Source organism: Salvelinus namaycush, chromosome 19, assembly GCF_016432855.1.
Source record: "Salvelinus namaycush isolate Seneca chromosome 19, SaNama_1.0, whole genome shotgun sequence".
NCBI classification, from domain to species: Eukaryota; Metazoa; Chordata; class Actinopteri; order Salmoniformes; family Salmonidae; genus Salvelinus; species Salvelinus namaycush.
The window spans coordinates 38,046,699-38,068,043 of NC_052325.1; the positions used below are offsets into that span (position 1 = coordinate 38,046,699).

Below are 21,345 nucleotides of genomic sequence, written 5' to 3' on the forward strand. Positions count from 1 at the left end.
CAGACATCACCGGCAACAACGTCGCCTATGGGCACAAACTCAATGTCGCTGGACCAGACAGGACTGGCAAAAAGTGCTCTTCACTGACGAGTCGCGGTTTTGTCTCACCAGGGGTGATGGTCGGATTCGCGTTTATCGTCGAAGGAATGAGCGTTACACTGAGGCCTGTACTCTGGAGCGGGATCGATTTGGAGGTGGAGGGTCCGTCATGGTCTGGGGCGGTGTGTCACAGCATCATCGGACTGAGCTTGTTGTCATTGCAGGCAATCTCAACGCTGTGCGTTACAGGGAAGACATCCTCCTCCCTCATGTGGTACCCTTCCTGCAGGCTCATCCTGACATGACCCTCCAGCATGACAATGCCACCAGCTATACTGCTCGTTCTGTGGGTGATTTCCTGCAAGACAGGAATGTCAGTGTTCTGCCATGGCCAGCGAAGAGCCCGGATCTCAATCCCATTGAGCATGTCTGGGACCTGTTGGATCGGAGGGTGAGGGCTAGGGCCATTCCCCCCCAGAAATGTCCGGGAACTTGCAGGTGCCTTGGTGGAAGAGGGGGGGTAACATCTCACAGCAAGAACTGGCAAATCTGGTGCAGTCCATGAGGAGGAGATGCACTGCAGTACTTAATGCAGCTGGGGGCCACACCAGATACTGACTGTTACTTTTGACAGGGACATATTATTCCATGTGTTAGTCACATGTCTGTGGAACTTGTTCAGTTTATGTCTCAGTTGTATAAATATTTGTATGAACATAAGATTCAACAAGTTAAATTTGCTGAAAATAAACGCAGTTGAGAGTGAGAGGACGTTTCTTTTTTTGCTGAGTTTACAATAGATTCTTTTAACTACATTTCTAATGAATTACAAGGCTCTAGAGTCTAGACTAACTTTTTCCCACTTTTTCAGTTGATGGCACCTGCACATGATTTGGTCACACCAATTGTTTCTGACCTGTGTCCCATATTGTAACTGCATTTTATACAGAACCAGGTTAAAAACAACTAGCCATATTTTAAATTAGCATGCATTTGCAGGGCTTGACATTCAGGTAATTTTGCCAGTGGCACACCGGGCCAGTAGCTTTAGCAAAGAACACTGGGCCCGGGAAAGCGGATGATGCGTGCATCATTTAACTGTTTAATTTGCGGGCTGAGCAAGTAGCCTATAATGACCCACCCTCCATACACAAATAATTACATTGATTGTTTGCAGGGGGAAAACAAGTCCATAATGCTGAAACCACATCCGTAGACTACTTTTGAGGTTAAAAAAAACGAAACAAAAAAAAAAGTCAATTGAGCGACTAGCAAGAGACCGTTTGACGGGCTGTGTTTTTGTACTGTCAATATAGGCTACATGTGATGGTAGAGTTAGCAAAACAAATGCCCCGCGATTGATACAAATTGCGACAGTCTGCCAGGTAGGCTTACATTGCAACCAACTTTTTATTGGGAAGATTTGTTAGGAAAGCCTTTCGAAATGTTAATTAAAAAACAGAGCATGATGACAATTACGCATCGCAAAGACTTCAGACCAAACTTTTTGAATGGTCTGCATAGCCATTGTTGTTTGAATAAATCTTGATCGTTTTTTGTAAAGCCAATTGTGAACCAAAAACTAATGTGACCAGCAAAAATTTAAAATAATAAAAAATTAAAAAAAATTACTGGCACCCAACCAACCAATTCAAATTAGGTGTCGCACTGCCAAGTCAAAAGGGTTGCAAATGCAAGTGGCAGTTTTAAAACCTGAATTTACATTTCTATGTGCCAGTAAGGCAGTAACATTCTCTGGAGAAAGAACAAAAGAATAGCAGCGCAGCTAAAACTGAAAGACAGTGGCAGTGTTTCTTAGTCCCAGACTAACTGCCTCAGTGCTCCCAGTCAGAGAGAGGGGGAAAATAAAAAGGTGGAGGAGAAGGTCTGTCGGGAGGTCTAAATCCTCCATGCCTCATTATCTCCGCTCTCAGGCTGCTGGAGTTACTGACAGACTAGCCGATTAAGCGCAACTCCGTGATTTACGAATGATTTGAGTGGCGACTGGAGCTCGGTCATGACATAAAATGAAGTTTCAGTAAAAAAAAAAACGAATGATTCCAGCACACAAATATCCCGCAGTAGTAGCCGCTCGACTCAGTCTAGTTGAGTTGGCTACTGACTGACAGACAGGCACACTTCGCCGGGGGCTGGGACTAGGCTGTTGAATCACCGGAAACCCACTCAGGCAGAAATGGTTCAACATCTATGATGGGAATCCTCATGTGCATGAGAGACTTAAAAAAAAAAAAAAAGGAATGCTGGCCTCCCGAGTGGCGCAGCAGTCTAAGGCACTGCATTGCAGTGCTAGAGGCGTCACTAGAGATCCAGGTTCGATCCCGGGCTGTGTCGCAGCCGGCCGCGCTCTAGCGACTCCTTGTTGCAACCGGGTGCAATGCATGCCGACTTCAGTCACCAGCTGTACGGTGTTTCCTCCGACACATTGGTGCGGCTGGCTTCCGGGTTAAGCGAGCAGTGTCAAGAAGCAGTGCGGCTTGGATGGGTCGTGTTTCGCAGGACGCATGGCTCTCGACCTTTGCCTCCCCCGAGTCCCTACAGGAGTTGCAGCGATGGGACAAGACTAACTACCAATTGGATACCACAACAATTGGGAAGGAAAAGGGGGAAAAGTACACAAAATGTAAAAAAACAAACAGGAATGTTTACCTGTGTGTTACAGTGAGCCTTTTACTTGATAGACCAAAACCAAAGACACATGAGATATAGAGTATATAAAATGTGTGCAAAGTAACCAAGTGAGTGAGTCAGACACCTACATCTTTGAAGAAGCTCTGCATGAGAGCGAGCCTGACGTCGTGAGCAGCCCCGCACGTGTCCGCTGGGTAGATGCGCTCGTCGTCAGTGGTTGGCAGTTTCTTCGCCTCGTCGCTCTTGCATCGGTGTCCCAGCACTGAAATAGTCAGAGCACGGGGACTCGTAGTGAGTGATAATGTATTACTATGCATAAGGAGCTCTCAGATTCCCATTTATAAGTCTGCATAACATTTACATAGAACAATCAAGGGCAGCGGTTGCGTGGAAAACATGTCACGTTTAAGGAATGCCTGCAGTCAAAAGCAGACGTTTTTTCCCTTTCCACATCAGGAACAGAGAATAGTGAGTGATAAATCAGTCGATAATGACAGCTAGTCTCCCACACATCCTCTCAGTAATCAGCGGCAGTCTGGAAAAATATCCCGCTTCCAATGATTATGGCTTCCGATCTAAGGACAATACGACCGTGTGCAATAATGATCAGAGAGATAATTAACTTAGCGTTTACATTGTCTTTTGATAGGCATAATATGAAATAGCAGTTGGCAGATCATATAAGGTGTTCTTTTGACCTTGAGGCTGCAAGTGTTCCCAAACCGCAACTAATTACTAATAAAACATGCCGTTTATTTTCATGACAGTGAATGATCCTCCTCTGTCTGGGCAGGATGGCTTCGAAATGAACCCTTAGCGGAGAGAGGCTGTATGAAAACGCAGCCAGGGATCACCGTGAATGATAAATGAGCCAATTAAAACAGCTAAACTACCTATTAAAGTTAGATTTCCAATATGGTGGAGCCAAGCTGCCATGAATAACTGTTTTGGTTTAAAATCGGCAAGGGCCGTGCTAAGGGAAGTAGATGTTCTTATCTATGAAATACACTACCTGTTCAAATGACTCCGTATTGCCATTTCATTAGTAGGTGGTTGAAATTGAACTACAAAATCAGGACGGTGGTGAGACAAAAGCAGATTGTGTAGGCCATTAATTTAGTGATGTGAAACAGTGAGGGGGCTACTGGGGGATGTAGTGCAGTAGTACCTGAGGATGCCTGGAGGAGAACGACCAGGCCAGTGGGCCGGTCCTCAGTGGAAGGTCCACTCTGGCCACAGATCACACAGTCATAGAGGACCTCAGACTCCTTTACTTCAGAGGCACCCAGGTCCATGGCTGCTTCAGTGTCCGGGGATTCTAACAGACACACGACAACACAAAAGGGTTACTTTTAGTTCCTAACTTCAACACTTTATTAATACCACATTAAAAAGGCTTCATCAGAAATGCTGGAGAAATCATCAAGAATAGGTCCCATTTGGAGCTGGATAGCAATTTTGCATTCTAAAAACAGATTTTCTGAGCAAATGACATTAAACGAGGAGACAAACATATTGGAATAAGTGCTTGGAGCTCGGGGAAGATCTTGGCAAGCCATGTGTAAAAAAACTAAAACATTTGGCGGTAACGTGGTGTGTAACTGCTGTCTTTGGGGCGGGGTAAAACAGGCAGTTAATAAAACGCCATTTGAGGAGGTGCCAGATAAGCTTGCGTTCCTTCCTAGAAATAATACCATGCTCAATTACTTTGTTCTTTCATAATTCAGAGCAAATCAATGACTAGTTCTATTAGGTTGGACACGGGTCTCAACAGTTCCACTTCAGTGAAATAGCATGTATTTTCTTATACAATTGCATTTTCTCAATTACAAGATGAGAAGGGGTGGTTAAAAGAGGATAAGCATGGACAAAAGCACAGGTAGCGTTCAGACATACTGGTCCACCACTCACTGTACTGTAGTGGAAAGGACCGTGCCTCACGTCAACACTTCAGCTCTCTGCTTGCTCTGTCCAAGTGATTGGCGTGGCGCTAGAGATTAATTACGGAAGTGAATTTCATTTAAAAAAAGTTACGATTTCAATTTGAACAGCAAATATGGCATAGAAATGTCAACCCGTGTTGGAATTGATTTATTGCGTCAGGTGGACTGATCTCGGGAGAGGTCAGTGTGTTCCAAGGGAAATGAAAACAGTTTGCATTAGACGTAACAGCTCAGGCCTCAGGCCATCAGTGCACGCTGAGCTGGAGACAAGGACACTGGTGTTGCAATGGAGGACGACTGCCTGGCTATGCTATTTTTCGCTCCTGAACAACATACGTGTAAAATCTTTGCAGTCAACACTGTAGCATGATTGAGTGAGGATAGTTGTGACAAATTGAATGCTTTCAGATGGCATCCTATGAAGGATGCGGTGGTATTTTTAGCCCTCCAACGGCATAGCCTACAACTGCTCAATCGTAAACAAATCACTGTCCAGGCATTTACATACGAAAATCTAGATCATAAACCTTCCAATTTAGAGCCCATAATAAGTCATGCTACAAAATCCATTTAAAAAGCAGATGCTCGCAACATCTGTTGCCCGAGTCAAACGCATGAAAGCTCAGGAACAATAGGATCATATCTTGAAACGCATGAGCCTCGCCGTATTCAAAATGGTCATCTTTCATGTGGCACACAGCTAGGAGCGAGAACAAAAATGCAACACCGTAAACGGGAATTCAAAAAGGGGATTTTGTCTTTGTGCATAAAAACACAAGACATCATAGTACCCGGATGTCGGTCTTATCTTGGCTTTAGTTTTCCACAAAGCCCATAAACCACTGCGGCCAAGCGCACTGGGAGATTTGTGTTTGAACAGATGCTTTCACCATTGGACCTATTTGCCTTGTCAAAATCCCAGCACAAATATTCATATCCTTTGTGACCTTTGATTCAATCTGTGAAACAAACATAGCTCATGAGAAGCCAATGACCAATCTTTATACTGATGAGATGGACACGCAAGCTAATCCATTCAATAAATGTGGGGTTATTGTCAGCAGGGACACCTGCAAAAAGATGGCGAAATTACTACTCAAACAATTGTACGTTTCTTCAAAATCTGTGCAAATAGGCAAACTCCATTTACATTGTTAAACCCTGCCTAAGCGTTCCCTCTGATCACAGAGACCATTATTCATCCACTAACCACGCTGTGGCAGGGTCGACCCTGGGAGTCCATACCACTATTAGTGCTTTGATCCGCTGTGTACTCGACCAGCACGGCTCCAACCCCAGGGGAGTGCTTTCCTCTCATTGCGCCTAACAAGTGTAGGTAGTCCATGGGAGGGCCGAGTGCTGTGGCCAGTGTCACCTTGCCACAGTGGGGGGGGGGGGGGGGGGGGCTAAGCTTTCTTTCCTTCAAAGACTATAATGGAACGAGTCCATAAAATGTCCTCAGCATGAGTGGCGTGGAGTCCACTTCAATGTTATAGCGAACCGGGCCCCATATCCAAGAAGTCCTAGCATATATATTGCACCATCGAATAAATCTGTCAATACATAAGTACAGCTAGAAGCTCGGAAAGGTTTCTGAGAAGACTGACCCAACATTCACAATAACTCATAGATGGGGAAACAATAGGAATGCGCTTTGAGAATGAGAAATGCTGCGGGACCAAATGAGTCACTGCCTTACCAACATCCATGGCTGTTTCCATGAAACTCTTCTGTCTGGAGGCAAACTCAGCCAGGAGTTTCTGCTGTCTCTCTCGAGCCCTCTGACGCCTGAACGGAAAACAAAGCTTCAAAATCACAGAAGACTACTTCCATATAAAAACTGCCATCAATACAAAAAGTCACAGTCATACCATTTCACATAAGTGTCAAAGTGTTGCATAGCTTGGAAATAGTCGGAGACTTGTGGTGACACCACCACACATAAAACAAACAAAAAATCCTACAGAGTTATTCTAATCAAAATGTATACTTAAAATAGAGTGCTGAGGCATGTGGCCCAGGCTTCCATTTTTTTGATGCAGGAGTAATGCCCATTCTCTTCACTGATTGGGTTAACCCATCGCCATAGCAACAGCTTCCATGTGTAAGTGGAAATGCTTAGTTTTAATAATGCACTGAAAGCCCTTCTTTCAATGGCTAGCCATTAAAATCACCACCACTCACCAACCAGTGCATTACCATTTCCAGACAGTGACTGGTCTGCCCGTTACACAAATGCTTGTTTTTCCTCAGACGCCGTCACAAAGGCATACTAGATCATGTGAGATTGGCTTTGTAGCATTGGACACTGATACATACAAACTAGAATGTAAGAACCTATTTTGAGCAAGGCTACAGTATGTGACTGGGTGCTGGGCTGTGAAGGTGATTATTTCCCTAATGTGGCTGGCTGTAGATCCTGTGCAGACTTCCAGGGAACAGGGTTGACTGTAAATAGAGACCCCTAATAAGAGGACATAAACAAATGGTGACAGGAGCGTCACAGCTCAGTAATTCCCACTGACAGCTTCAGGGGCACAGACAGCCCGTCTGAGAAATGTGAAGCACCCCCATTCAGCTTCCTCTGCCATTGGCTGGCCCACAGTCGCCCTGGCAACAGCCCGAGAACAAGGCTCTACGCTGATTGATTTTTTTTTTTTTACAAATTCATACTCTGCAGATGCCCTTTGACCAACTTCAAAAAAAGTTTCTCATTTCAAAAGCTAATAAAGTCCTCACATTGAAACAGTTTAACGTTGATTATTGTATTCATTTTAAGAGACGGAAAATAAAAAGTGACACCACATAAGTTGATGATGGTTTTGCAAACGGAGTGGGAGTCTGTAACAAACCTCTCCTCCTTATCCATGGTCTTCTTGGCAGCGGGGCTGTTCTTCTTGGGAGCGACAGGAGGAAAGACCTTCCCACAGATCTCCTGGATGCTGCGCTTGCTCTGGTGGCTACGCGTGGCCGCCTTGGTGAGGATGCGCTCGATGGCGGTGATGCCGTCCCCGTGGATGTGGCGGTTTGGGTTGGCGTCCATGTCCTCCAGCCAGGTGGCCGACAGAGAGTTCTGCTTGGCCGACAGCTTCTGGTGCAGCTTGATGAGCAGGGAGAGCATGCTCTCGTGGATCTCCAGGATCTCGGTGACCAGCTGGGGAGGCGTGCCGGGCGGTACCCAGCGAGTGGAGCTGCTCTTGGGCCGCACCGCCTGGCTAGCCTCTGTGCTGCTGCGGTTGATGATCTCCTGGAACTTCCTCCGGCGCTCCGCCACCAAGCTGAACACCTGCGCCTCCCGCACATTCTACCAATAGCAGAGGCACACGTCAGATCTCTCCTACACACATACATCTGCTTTCCAAACATGCAGCACAAACCATGGCCCTCTCAATAAACACATGCAGATGAGGGAGAGCAAGAGAGACACCCATGTGACCACCTTTCCTTCCAATTCAGCCGGTCCTTGTCGAAACGCTGTCTTTCAATGGAGTGTTTATGTGCACGACACAAATGCCTGCTCAAATTACAACATCACAGAAATCCATTTTGGCATGATGGATCCCTACATTAGAAGGAGGCCACCTTGCAATCAGCAGATGGGCACAGCACACATATCAAAGTCACATTAAATACCCCTAATTCTGTTGACTTTAAGAGAAACCTCAGAGTTCTAGTTCATATTATGAGAGAAATTCAACCCCCCCCCCCCCTTGAATGTGAAAAACATTGGAACAATTGCAATGACTTGCCCTGACAATGGATGGGAGCACTGTTAAATATACATACATCACACAGCCCTGTCGGAGCGCCATCAATCAAGGTGACATGCAGTTAAAAAGCGTTTACCCAGACTCACATTATACACTTAGTTTCAACCCCATCAGAGCACAATACCACACACTCAAAACGACCTAAATATGGCTACAAATCGTAAGACATGAACAAGAGAATAACGTTGTCATGGAGGTTTTACACAACAGTCAGAAGAGAACACACTGCAAGGCCCTGAGAACATCATCCAGGTCTTCCTAGTAAGACCAAACAAACACTCAAAATGCAAACAGCTACCTCTCTCCAATTCCCTGTCAGACGCCTGGAATTCTGTGGAACAGAAGTACGGCAAAAACAACATTACGTAAGTGCTTTTAACACATATGACCCTGGCAAAGAGCAACCTCTCCACATCAAAAGATATAACAGGCTAAATAATACAAAAATACCCAGTATACCGAGCATACTGAAGGAACATTATATCTCATCTGCCCAGAGGTAAACAATTCTGAGCACAGTAGCATGAATACATGAGTCAAGGCAGTACCACCCAGTGTGCAGGCAGGGTGTTAACTGACCTGGCCAAAGTTGGATGCCTCGGTGCTGGTGCTGGCAGGGGGCTCCCTCTTCACCTCGGGGGCAGTCTCAGGCACCCTCACCCTCACGTAGTTGATGACATGGTGCAGGTTGGACAAGAGGTTGGTGCCTGGGAACCAGCTGTCATGGCAGTGCTCCTCAATGCAAGGCTCCTAGTCACAGAACATGAGAAAGGGGGTTAATGTGAAGAGCACATAGGAACAAACTAACGAACGTTGTCTTTGAGTGGCTGAAGGTCTAACCTCATCCCCCTTGTCCTCTTCAACCTGGTTGTCCAAGCCCAGCTCAATCAGGTAGAGCACCATGCAGAGAACGTGCTCAGACATGTTGGAGTGATCCAGCCAGATCTAAAACAAAACATTTCATTATAGTTCTGCCAAATTCAACCATAGTGCAATCCCTCCATCAGCTTTTATCAAAGACAATGAAATTCCTATGCACAGGTGTTTCTTTCAGGGACAAATGAAGCGATGAATAATATGAGTGAAGACGGGTTTGGAAGGGTCACCTTGTAAAGCAGTGTGAAGATGACAATGTGCAGTGTCTTGCAGTGTAACAGCCTGTCCAGGCCTTTGTAACATGGGTGCAGAGGAGTCCGCTCTTTGTACGGAGGCCATGGATTCCCTGTCGTGTGCATCCCGGACTGTTTCAAGCTGGATACAACAACAAATCAGGTCAATTCCAAGCAATAATCAATAGAGCACAATCCAACATCACAAACACATCGGTAATAATGTAACATTAAATAATCTCCTGAGGAATTTACCACACGGAACCTTCCAGTCTACGCAAAAGAACAGCCGATCGGCTGAAAAGACTCAAGCTATAAGCGATGACAGGATCGTGGTTATATAACAACGTGGCCTGGTTGACAGGCAATCCATCATATTCCAACAATGTGAACAAGTAACATAAGCCTTCTGTCACAGACTTGAGGTGGGGAAATAGCAGCTTCAACATGCTTCAAGGGGGAAATATGATCATCTGGTGTCATGACAGGGTTACTACAGGCCGTACTAGAACGTCTTTTTCAACATGTGATGACGTGATGATCTACAAATAGCAAAAATAAATGGAAATCATTCTTATTTCTTGTTCAACGTGGATTGAATAGCTTGGATTTCTAAAATTGCCTTTGTTCAATATAGCCTACATTTGGTATTGAAGAAATCATAGAGCAAGAAAAACGTTTTATCCATTACCCATGTAATCTTTCCTTGCCCTTAAACTGCTAATTCAAATTAAGAAGGGCTGCCAGGAGAGGACACTTCAGTATATTTAGTCACTTCACATCTTAAAGAGATCTTCAGGAAATGAACCTAACACCATCTCTCTTCCACCCCAACCATCACATGTCTTCAGAGACATCCAACCTAAATCTCACAAGGAAGGATTCTCAAGACTATTACAGTTAGCAATTAAAATATTGGAACCAACCCCGCCCTCTTCACCACTTTGGCTTAACCCCTCTTCAAGGACAGGTGGGAACAGCGAGCCAGTAAGTCAAATTTTTCCATCTACAGAATATTGCCAGATTACAACCTACGCCATCACATCCTGCAGCTGAGCGACTCATCCGTGACTTTATTTCAACCCGTCTGGACTACTGTAACACCCTTTTTGTTGGCGCATCCGTCAAGTGCCTAAACAGGCTACAATGTCCAGAAATGTGCTGCACATGTCCTCAACCACATTACTCCAGTGCTGTTCAACCTCCACTAGCTCCCCACATGCTCACGCGTCAACTACAAAATCCTGGTTCACATCTACCAAGCTATCCCCAACTCTGGACCCAAGTACCTGTCCGACCTCATTCTACTCTCCTGCCCTACACGCACCCTTCACTCCTCCTGGTCCGTCTCCCTTCAGCAGCCCTCTAACAGACTAAAAACTATGGGTGACAGGGCTTTCAGTTACGCGACTCCGCGGCTCTGGAACATTCTTCCAGACACTATTAGGGCTGCAGTGTCGGTCCTGCTTTTAAAAAAGGCATAGCTCAAGACCGTGCTGTTCAGAAAAGCTTTCAAGAACCTCTGCTAATTCTGTTCTCATGTCCTCCGGACCTGATGACAGCTTTGATTGTTATTAGTATTTTTATTTTAATATTGCATCTTGGGTCTGAGAAAAGCACTTTACAAATTAAATTATTATTATTATTATCATCATTATGCAGGGCATGGCACCCACCCTCTCGGTTTCAAACATGACCATCCCAACTGTAGAACTGAACGAACCAGAACTACATAACAAGACATACTGAATGTACTGTTAAAATAACTATGTACTCATTCATAGTCATTCAAAACCTGAAAATTATTTCACACATTTTTTTGTAAAATAAACCATTCATTTCTTGCTGGAGAAGATGAGCTTAGTGACTTAACTTACAATGCTGAGTATCGGTCCATTGCTGACTGGACATCACGACGATAGACTGTTCTGAGAATAACCATGATGGGGTCAAACTCCTTCTCCCACACCTCCGCTGGAAAACAGAAAGATCAATCCTTGAGGAACGGCTGCTAAAAAGTCACGTTGCCATACAATTATTTTTTTCTCTTATCATGGGGCCTCAGGAAGTGGAGTTAGCCTGCCCCCAAGTGGAATGTGCAACGACAGGGAATGTGGAATTGCAATGACAATCTGACACCTCCAATGACACAAACCTAATGCGGTTCTGCCTGTTACCATCTCTACCCACAAACCTTTCCAATGTCTCTATGCACCCCCCATCCCACACAACATCAGTCTTTTGTATGGGACGTTAAACGAGTGTCCTGACACGGTGGTCACTAAAGATCCCATGGCACTTATCGTAATAGTAGGGGTGTTAACCCCGGTGTCCTGGCTAAATTCCCAATCTGGCCCTCATAACATCATGTCCACCTAATCATCCCCAGCTCCAATTGGCTCATTCATCCCCCTGTAACTATTCCCCAGGTCGTTGCTGTAAATGAGAATAAGTTGACTGAGAACACACCTGGTAAAATAAGGGTTAATAAAACCACCAACAGAACAATCATATCAGCACAGAATGGCCTCAAAACATTATACAGACTATATCAGGTCTCAATCACAAAAAAACATTTAGACTGGAAATTGGGCCAATTTCAAGTTAAAACAAAATCACAAGGCTGACATTAGGATAGGACACCTAATGAGCCAAATCCTGATCTGATATAAAAAAAAAAGGCACAATACTTTATAACAGCCATGGACTAAAAATGCACTTCTCTCAGCAGCTGAGGCATTGCCCTATATTAGGTAATAGGGGAGACAAACAGGTAGTGATGTAACTGCCTGAAGGGCATTACAATTTCAAACGTATACAGGACAATAACTAAGTCTTCAAGAGGGACCTCGTCTTGATTGAGACTTGTGAATTGTGCAAGTCCCTAGGCTTCTGCATGGGTAGAACTAGAGTCAATTGTGGTGCATGAGTGCCCTCTCAAGGTAGACTGGGGAAAAAGCACCTGTGATTATGTTGAATGAAAACAATATGCTTGGTGTTGATCCAACAAAGCTTTCGGACAGCATCTATTCATTAGTCACACACCGTAGCAAAAACTTTTGCACCGTTGTAAAATGTTTTGAAGTGAAAACTAGTTTCTATTGCACAAATCCAGGTCCCTCCCAGTTTAGTTCCGTTCTTTACCTAGTGAACACATCCCAAGCCAGGAACTACAATAGACAACTTACCTTTAGGTGTGTACATGCCCTGCTGCATGGAACCCCCTAGTTCAAACACGGGGGCTTTGAAGTCAGCCACGGCAGACAGCATCTCCTCAAAGCTGCAACTTCCCGGCACAATCCCACTCTTGGGGTTGGGATTCTCAGGAATCTGAATATTCACTTCAGGAAAGTATGTACCCGGGCAAATGTGCAGCATAATAAAAGATAATCCCAAGTGAAAATGGCAAGACTGATGCGTGTTACATGATGCAATTTTATATTGATTAAACTAGTCACAATCAAAGTCACATGTACCAACAGGGGGAGGTCTGATGAAAACAATGTGTTTTGGTGGGTTTTCCATTTTGTAGAACAGGGACAACTCAATTACACATGTTAACAAGAAAATAAAAAACTAGCTCTTCAGAAAAAGTTACTGACAACAGAAAATCTGGAGACCAAATATCCAGCTACCAACAACTCATTATGAGAATCAAAGTGAGAACATACTGACCACGGGTAAGGACGTTCAATTAATTATACTGTGAATTGTGAGGCTGATAAAACAGTGAGGATACGAGGTCCAACAGTGAACTGTGGGTACGGTCATTCATGCACAGTTGGGAGACCATCTCGGCTCTGAGAATCTCATCATCTGCCATGCCTATCAATGAAAGGGAGAAATATTCAGTACAAATGTATAAAAAAATTTTTTTTTTTAAATTTAAAAAAAAAAAAAATCGATGGATAACGCTAATATAGTCAAGATGATATGCAAACATTCCAATTGTTGTTCAGGTAGAATTTCCTTCTCCCTTGTTGCATCTGCACTTACCCAAGTGGATGCGAAGACTGGACAAGATGACGAGAAATGTCAAGGCTCCCTCCAGCATTGGCCTCTCCTGCTCACCGTCAAGTACAGTATTCTGGTGTACAGAGGCCATGGTCAACAGGTCCACCACTTTGAATCTGGATATGAAATACATGTTACTGCCAGTAAAACCTCCGGGCTACTCGTCATCTAGTTACTCAAAATGGGATTATTCAACAGGTGATGATAAACAAGGTCAATGAAGTTCGGCGAAAAATGACAAGTCGAAAGGACTTTTCCCAAAAGGGTCGACCGTACCTCTCGAACACTGAAGAGATGAAGTAGTCTGGATCTAGCCTTGAGGCACACACCTGTCGAAAGATTGGGAAGAACAATTATTGAATGTTGTTTAGGACCTAACAATCCTAATGTTGTAATCACCTTGAAGTAGTATATACCTGGAGCAGAAAGATGTCTGGATCGATCATAGAGTTGCAGAAGTGAGACTGCACGTAGGTCATAGCCTGTCCTTTGATCTGCAGACCATTTCTGACCCACATGTTACTGTGGATCTCCGACAGGCTGGCCTACAAGAAAACACAAGGGACATTAACATAAACTGCTTTGCACCTACTGTATACATTCCACTGAACAAATATTAAGGAACCTCCAGAGTACACAGTCACACAGGAACCCCTTAAACAGTCAGTCGACGACTCCTACTCATGTACAGCGCATTCGGAAAGTATTCAGACCCCTAGACTTTTTCCACATTGTTACGTTACAGCCTTATTCTAAAATTGATTAAATAGTTTGTCCTCATCTACACACAATACCCCATAATGACAGTAAAAACATGTAAAGAATTAAAAATAAAAATCACATTTCCTTAAGTATTCAGACCCTTTACTCTTCGTTGAAGCACCTTCGGCAGCGATTACAGCCTCGGGTCTTGGGTATGACGCTAAAAGCTTGGCACACCTGTATTTGAGGAGTTTCTCCCATTCTTCTCTGCAGATCCTCTCAAGCTCTGTCAGGTTGGATGCGGAGCGTCGCTGCACAGCATTTTCAGGTCTCTCCAGATATGTTTGATCAGGTTCTAGGCTTGGTTTTTGCTCTGACATGCACTGTCAACTGTGGGACCTTGTATAGACAGGTGTGTGCCTTTCTAAATCATGTCCAATCAATTGAATTTACCATAGGTGGACTCCAATCAAGTAGTAGCAACATCAAGGGTGATCAATGGAAACAGGATTCACCTGAGCTTAATTTCAAGCGGCATAGCAAAGGGTCTGAATACTTATGCAAATAAGGTATGTTCATTTTTAACACATTTGCAAAAAAAATAATCTAAAAACCTGTTCTCAGGTCTGAATACTTTCCGAATGCACTCTGTGTGTAAGAGACTAACAACTGTTTGGGTATACGGGGGAAGTCAGCCTTTCCTTTTTAGACATTGCGGGACCTTATTCACCCACAACTTCTTCTGATATGTGAGGCATTATCAAGGCATTGAAATGGCATGTGTAATGGTCCTTTATTGGTGCAATACCTGAATCTGGAGTGGATGGACCATGATCCTCATGAGCATCTCTTGGTCTGGGAGGAGACTCTCCAGGTCAAGCCCCTGGCACTTCACTGCCTGTGAGACAATAGACACAGTCAACTCACTACAAAGAGGGCTTAAGCACCAGGAACAGAACTTAAAGTGTTGTAGATCTGCCACACCTTGCTTAGGAACATGGCGTAGTAACGGTGCAGTGGCAGGTGAAACGTCACCTGATTTGGAGCAAGCTACAGAGAAACAGAGACCAGATAAACACTAAAGGAAACGTCGGTCTACAAAATGCTTCCTGACTGTTGAGCATATTTGCAGAGTTACCTCGTCCACAAAGCCAATGGCATCAAACCAGATCTGAAGAGTCTCCAAGCAGTAGCGCACCACCGTCTTGGTGTATTCCTGTGTCTCCTGCGAATAAACAATGATTTGTGGTATAATCATTTTCGGTTTCTGTGCTTAACACCTGAATGTCAAATAGCCGTAACGTGATCTGCATTACATTTAAGAGGGATATTGGACTCACTTTGACTTTGCAGTGTGTAAGGAGACCCCACATTGGTTGTGCGCAGGCCTCCAACTCGGCCGCAAATGCTGCATAGTACGTCTGGGACTCGAACTCCACGTGCTCACTCAACTCCCGCTTATTCAAGTTCATACCTACAGGACCAGGCAAGAGCTTTCAGGGTGAGTCATCACGTAACAGATAGCATTACAGTGGTCTCATTCACAAAGACAACGCAGTGTTAACCCGGGAAAACATATTTGTTGACATCTAGATAAGTCTAAGAATGGGGGGAATCCCATGTATGAAAGGGCAGCCTACACTCATACCATAACATAGTGGCACTATGCTCTCTGCATCTTGCCTAAGTAAGTGGATACTCCAGCCAACAGTATCTGCGGCTAGGGGTTATTTTTAGGGTTATGGTGGCCACATAGCAGGAGTGCTGCACAGACAATTCTAATACAAGGGCCATGTTTGATAGCATCAAATCCATGAGGTATTGTGGGTAAATGGTGACTGACTGATCTACAAATAATAATGAGTAGTTATTTATGACGCAGTCAGTCGGCAGTTGCCTGCACCGCCTGCTACAATGTTGAACGAGCACAAGGAATAACATGCGCCGTAATTGTCTTTGTCAGGTTAAATTCCTATTAGAGTAAAATAAAAGTTGCCTTCAATGTACCATAACATCTGTTTTGCTGGACATCTTGCTCAGCTACAGAAAATAGTGACCAGCTAAATAAGCAGTGACTACCACCAATGGAAGGGAATTACAGAGGACTAATATTGCGTCATATGATTAAGCAGATACTAACGGGCAAATGCAGACGTTTTTCTCTCAATATCAAAAAAATGTCTGGTTACCTTACAAAAAAAGAGCATCTTAGCAAAGAGCAATTTCCCCAAGCAAGAATTTTCCTAGGAGTGGTCTGAGTGGGGAGGGGAAAAATGGAAAACTAGCCATTATGGGCAGAGGTTTGTAACTCTTATTGGTCTATTAACCAATTTACCGCCTGGTGATGTAACTAGGCAGGCCAAAACTCCATCCCACCAAAACAGGCTGACATTTCTGGCGGTCTTTTCAAACAGCTCTTACACTAAAAGGGCATTATCGTTTTCATAATGTCATGGTATTATTCCAACCTCAGTGAATAAATATATAAAAACACAGAAAAATCACATTTTTGACTGCACTGGGCCTTTAACAGACAGATGATAGGACATGACTCCAATAGATAAAGATCAGACTAAGATCACACCAGCTACGCTACCAGGGAATAACGATTAGTCATCCTTGAGGCAAATACTGACACATATCACAGTCCCAGCTACCACTACCATTCAGATTCTTAAATCCACAGGCAATTACCTTGAAAGAAGGACACAAAGCTCATCCACAGCATGAGCAGTGAGTGGTCCTCCAGGAATTTCTTAGCTACACTTTGGTGTGAGAGAATATTAATAAAGTCGCTAACTAAAGGCCAGTAAGTGTTGTTCTTCAGCAGAGCCTCGCTGCAGTTGACCACAACGTGGCGGCTGTTCTCTTCATCTGAAAATAACGAAAAGAAGAGTGACCGAACACAATGAGGGTTGGTAGTGTGGGAAGCAGTTTAGATTCACAAAGTCAGTCAAACAATCATCAGTATGGTCATTCAAACACAGCTCACCTTGAAGTTCACTTTTGATAAGGCAACTCTCCATCATGTAGAGGAGGACAGTGACCATGATGTCTAGTAGTTGACACTCCTCTGTCACGTGACGTGCTAAGTCCTCATTGCTGAACAGCTGTACACTGATATGTACGATGCGGTTGGACATAGTATCCGACTCCTGGCTTTTCATCAGAGTTTTCATGATGAATGCATAATGTTGAACAAAAGTTTTCGTGAAGGTGATCTACAAAACAACAACAAAAAAGCACAACAATCAAACAGGTAATATTTGACTACATTCTGCAGTCATAACAGCTTCTCTAAAAATAAAAAATAAATGCAGCAGAGCCACTACACTTAGCTACAACATGAAATACATACCTTGTAGTCTTGATCTGGCAGCATGTTCAGTAGAAAAGTAACCATCTTCTGAGGAAACTCGTACTTTATGGTCCAAAACAGCAACTCCTCCAGAAAACATTTGTGTTTCAGGGAGTCCATAATGGATGGATCTAAGGACAGAATATACATTATTATTATTTTTTAAATCAGTGTATCATTCATCATTACATAGAATGTAATGCATGTTATGTAAATTACCTTTGGTTGTGCTACTAAGTTTCACCCTCTTTCTCTGTCCAATAGATTGCCCCCCATCTTGATCCTCCTTTAAGAAAAACATGGGAAGTATTATAACTACTGTATCTATATTTCAATACTGAGAAGAAAGACTAACTATTCTGATACAGTATTCACATACCTCTTTATTGGACCCAGAGCTGGATGGTGCTGCGGCTCCTAAAGAAAACAGAGCAGAGACAGACGGCAGCCATTACTTCATTTTTTCCTTGATTAATGAGTCATTGAGAAACACTACTTCCATTATGTTTCCATACTACAACAAATGGCATGCTATCAGGGACTCTTATTTTGAGTTCCAACTCCTAAAGAGTGGATGATGTCTTACCCAGTAAGCCCAGAGCCCCTGTCTCAGATCCTCGTGTGGGCTCTGCAGCCCCAGTCTGGGCCTTCTCCTCCACAGACACCAGGCCTGAGTTCTTCAGTGCTGACAGGTAGTTCTCGTAGTTCTTTTTTGCAAATACATTCTCTTCTTGACCTATAGGGCATATTTACATATGAGATATGTATTAAACTATCAGACATTCATTAGCCTGTGTGGAGCATTGAATTATTATAGTTTGGCAATATTGATTCGTATCATGTCACCTTTTGATAGTTTCTCTCCCCCCCGGTCAGAATAACAAATCACTCAATGGCACTATGAGTAAGTGGAAACAGACATATTTACCCATGCTCAGGTCCTTGAATGTTTGCTGATTCGTTAGGATCTTTGTCAGCACAGTTCTCATTGCTCCGCCCATCTTCGTCAGTTCTTCTAGGAAGGAGATCTGGGGCTCCAGCTCCTGTAAGACCTTCTGTAGGTCCCTCTCAGTTGACGTGTCTGTGAGAGCAAGGTATGATAAAAGTTGTGAAATTAAAATGTGTCAGAAGGGCTCATGAAAACAAGCAGAATGACCTACATAAGATAGTTGTAAAATAACTTTCTCCGCAATGTTTTGTTCTCAGAGGGCTGTTTAATTGCAATCAGGTGCTTTTAGGGTATTCTGTAGACATAGTGCGATGCTGTTTCTCCTACCTGGTTCAGTGTATCCATCCCTTAGGTACTGTATGATACAGATGATGAAGCGAGAGAGGACCATCTCTGACATCAGTAGTAAGTCTCGGGGCACTGAAGGAACATTCTCCCCGGTTCTTAACCGATGCCGTCTGCAAAACCTGACAGAACAACATCCATATAAGTTTATTTCATAACCAAGAGAAGTACCTAAAATAAATTGTGGAAGTATTTGGGAACAATTACAGGACAACCTATCTAATGGACACAAGCAGTGTATTTTCTCTTCCTTTGATAGTGCAAGATGTGCATTTTAAGTTAGGCTAGTAGTATATCTGACTGCCTTTAATAAAATGTCATGCAATGTCATCCATCAGAAAAAAATAACTGCAGAAGAGTAAACTAATAACTTAAAGGAATGGTGGGGAGTAAGCTGCAAAGAAGATATGTTAAAGAGCAACTGCCCCTGAAAAACGAATTCTCATTTAGAAAAGAACCTATGTGGCATCGATACGAGTCAGAAGCATTTATTCTGTCAAAATTTACTAAAGTGTAAATAGTGTCATAAAGTCATTGTCATCCAAAACTGAGTTGTGTGGGACTTGTGGTCGTGACTTGCGTCAGAACACAATTGAAGGTTTGGTTCGTTTCAATTCTGCCCACAAGTAATCATCAATTTCGGAGTGCAGCTGCAAGACCCAATCGTAATGCCCGTGGTAAATGTGGGTTGACTTTGGTAATCCCTATGGGGCTAGTTACAGACCATCTAAATTACACCATGTACATAGGACAATTATAAAATTCCAATAATCCAAATTTCAATGACTTAATGTATAGTTGGTTTGAGTTAAATTATTTCATATACAAATATTGAAATATTTAATAAGAAAACTAAAAGGTGCACAAAATGAAAATATTGTCTTGTTTATTGGTGGTCCCTAACTAGCCCCAGAGATAGGCTATCCAAAGTCAAACCAACTTTGCAAAGGGCGCACACCAGACTGAAGCTAATTGGCAGAATAATTTGGTTAACTTCCCACCTGCAAACACACACCCACATCAAACCACACCCCAAAACCAACTCACGTTTTAATTGAATCATGGCCTCTAACATTTCTTAATTAACCAAATATTTTTTTAAAAGAGGCCAAATCAGGAAGTGCAGTCGCCCTTTAAATCTAAACATGAGCTGATATGTTACAAGAAGTGATCGAGTTATTCTGCAGGGATTTTTTTTGATGTTGTATTATCCTAGAAACCTTGTAGGATTAGTTCATTTCAATAGCACAGTATTTGCATTAAGAATATAAAATGCAAACATATAAAATGCAAGTATTAAGTTGTTCAATTTGATTCTTAAAGGTAAACTGTTTCTGTTGCGAGACGTAATAAATACACCTCTGCTGTGTTTATAGCCATTGTTCAAAGCTGTGTGTACTTGACTAGATTGCTGGGGTTGGGTCCTATGACAGGGACGTGAACTAGCCTCTGGTGTTTTGTTAGCTAGCTAACGCCCAATTCATTTATTTTTTCCAAATAATTTGTATTTTCAATAATCAGAGCTTTTTCAGAACTCCAATTCGTGAAAAAAAATATCCGAATTGGGATGTCTGTCTAAACGCAGGCTAACTAGTGCCCCCATAAAAATAAAATGTTTGGGTTTTGTATAGCTAAATCAAAAGATTAATGTTTTTTCAATCAATAGCATGTTCAGTGACAGATGTGAGTAAAATTAAGAGGACCTGTCAAAACGGCACAGTTGCTATATAAACTAGACTCAGTAAGGCAGCATACTCCCAACTAGGTAGAACTTTGCGAACTAGCTGTTAGCCAGCAAACTATGCATTATCATGACGAGCTAGCTGTTTGCCAGCAAACTAGGCATTATGACCCATACTAGGCCCCATACATTTTTTTAAATTGTTTGATTGTCAGTTGCTGTCAAAAAATGTCAAGTATTAAGTATTATCAATTCATTAGAAAATGTCACTACAATCTAGCTAGCCAGTTGGCGTTAGCTAGCTAGCGCTCTTATGCTAAGGACTTACCCAGTTTCTCGCATGACATTACTATCTCCACAGTCACAGGCCCCACCAGCCTGGCTCCTGAACATATTGAAATCATGGCCTGTGTGATCGCCGTTGTTAAAACACTCTGCGCAGAGTGACATGCAAGGAGAAATGCCACAAGTCCGACAGCGGTATGCCACAAAATTGGCTGTCCAAACCAAGCCGCATAGAGTAGCATTGTCATAGGACCGGACCGTTTTGCAGAATTCCTCGAAACCTTCTCCTCCTGCTATTAGACATTTACACCAGTCAAGAGCCTCGGTGTCTGCCGCTGGCTTTTCTGGATTAAGAACAGAATCAAGCAGCTCTTGAAGTTGTCGGACACCAGAGCTGTTGTCAGTCCGATTAAGGTCTGACTTTAAATGAGCAGCAGTAGATTTCTTGTCCCGGCGTAGCAGCAACGCCGCCATCATAAACTCTGGCTTGTACACAAATGT

At 43.3% G+C, this 21,345-nt stretch overlaps 1 protein-coding gene across 1 annotated transcript in view; it reads right to left on the reverse strand.

Moving 5' to 3' along the window:
• The window catches only part of LOC120064395 (E3 ubiquitin-protein ligase ubr3-like), a 40,156-nt gene extending 18,838 nt beyond the window's left edge, over nucleotides 1–21,318 (reverse strand). The window contains exons 1-26 of the mRNA XM_039014950.1: nucleotides 20,888–21,318; nucleotides 18,861–19,000; nucleotides 18,513–18,665; nucleotides 18,171–18,320; nucleotides 17,964–18,001; nucleotides 17,804–17,870; nucleotides 17,585–17,715; nucleotides 17,219–17,447; nucleotides 16,921–17,100; nucleotides 15,567–15,700; nucleotides 15,365–15,451; nucleotides 15,211–15,276; nucleotides 15,035–15,124; nucleotides 13,941–14,069; nucleotides 13,801–13,853; nucleotides 13,507–13,640; nucleotides 13,250–13,335; nucleotides 12,699–12,840; nucleotides 11,388–11,484; nucleotides 9,508–9,652; nucleotides 9,242–9,346; nucleotides 8,981–9,151; nucleotides 7,484–7,935; nucleotides 6,331–6,419; nucleotides 3,857–4,006; nucleotides 2,817–2,950 (exon numbers count right to left, since the gene is read on the reverse strand). Of these exons, the coding sequence (XP_038870878.1) occupies nucleotides 2,817–2,950; nucleotides 3,857–4,006; nucleotides 6,331–6,419; nucleotides 7,484–7,935; nucleotides 8,981–9,151; nucleotides 9,242–9,346; nucleotides 9,508–9,652; nucleotides 11,388–11,484; nucleotides 12,699–12,840; nucleotides 13,250–13,335; nucleotides 13,507–13,640; nucleotides 13,801–13,853; nucleotides 13,941–14,069; nucleotides 15,035–15,124; nucleotides 15,211–15,276; nucleotides 15,365–15,451; nucleotides 15,567–15,700; nucleotides 16,921–17,100; nucleotides 17,219–17,447; nucleotides 17,585–17,715; nucleotides 17,804–17,870; nucleotides 17,964–18,001; nucleotides 18,171–18,320; nucleotides 18,513–18,665; nucleotides 18,861–19,000; nucleotides 20,888–21,318 (3,783 nt within the window). The remainder of the gene's footprint in view (nucleotides 1–2,816; nucleotides 2,951–3,856; nucleotides 4,007–6,330; nucleotides 6,420–7,483; nucleotides 7,936–8,980; nucleotides 9,152–9,241; nucleotides 9,347–9,507; nucleotides 9,653–11,387; nucleotides 11,485–12,698; nucleotides 12,841–13,249; nucleotides 13,336–13,506; nucleotides 13,641–13,800; nucleotides 13,854–13,940; nucleotides 14,070–15,034; nucleotides 15,125–15,210; nucleotides 15,277–15,364; nucleotides 15,452–15,566; nucleotides 15,701–16,920; nucleotides 17,101–17,218; nucleotides 17,448–17,584; nucleotides 17,716–17,803; nucleotides 17,871–17,963; nucleotides 18,002–18,170; nucleotides 18,321–18,512; nucleotides 18,666–18,860; nucleotides 19,001–20,887) is intronic.
• Between the last annotated feature and the right edge of the window lie 27 nt (nucleotides 21,319–21,345).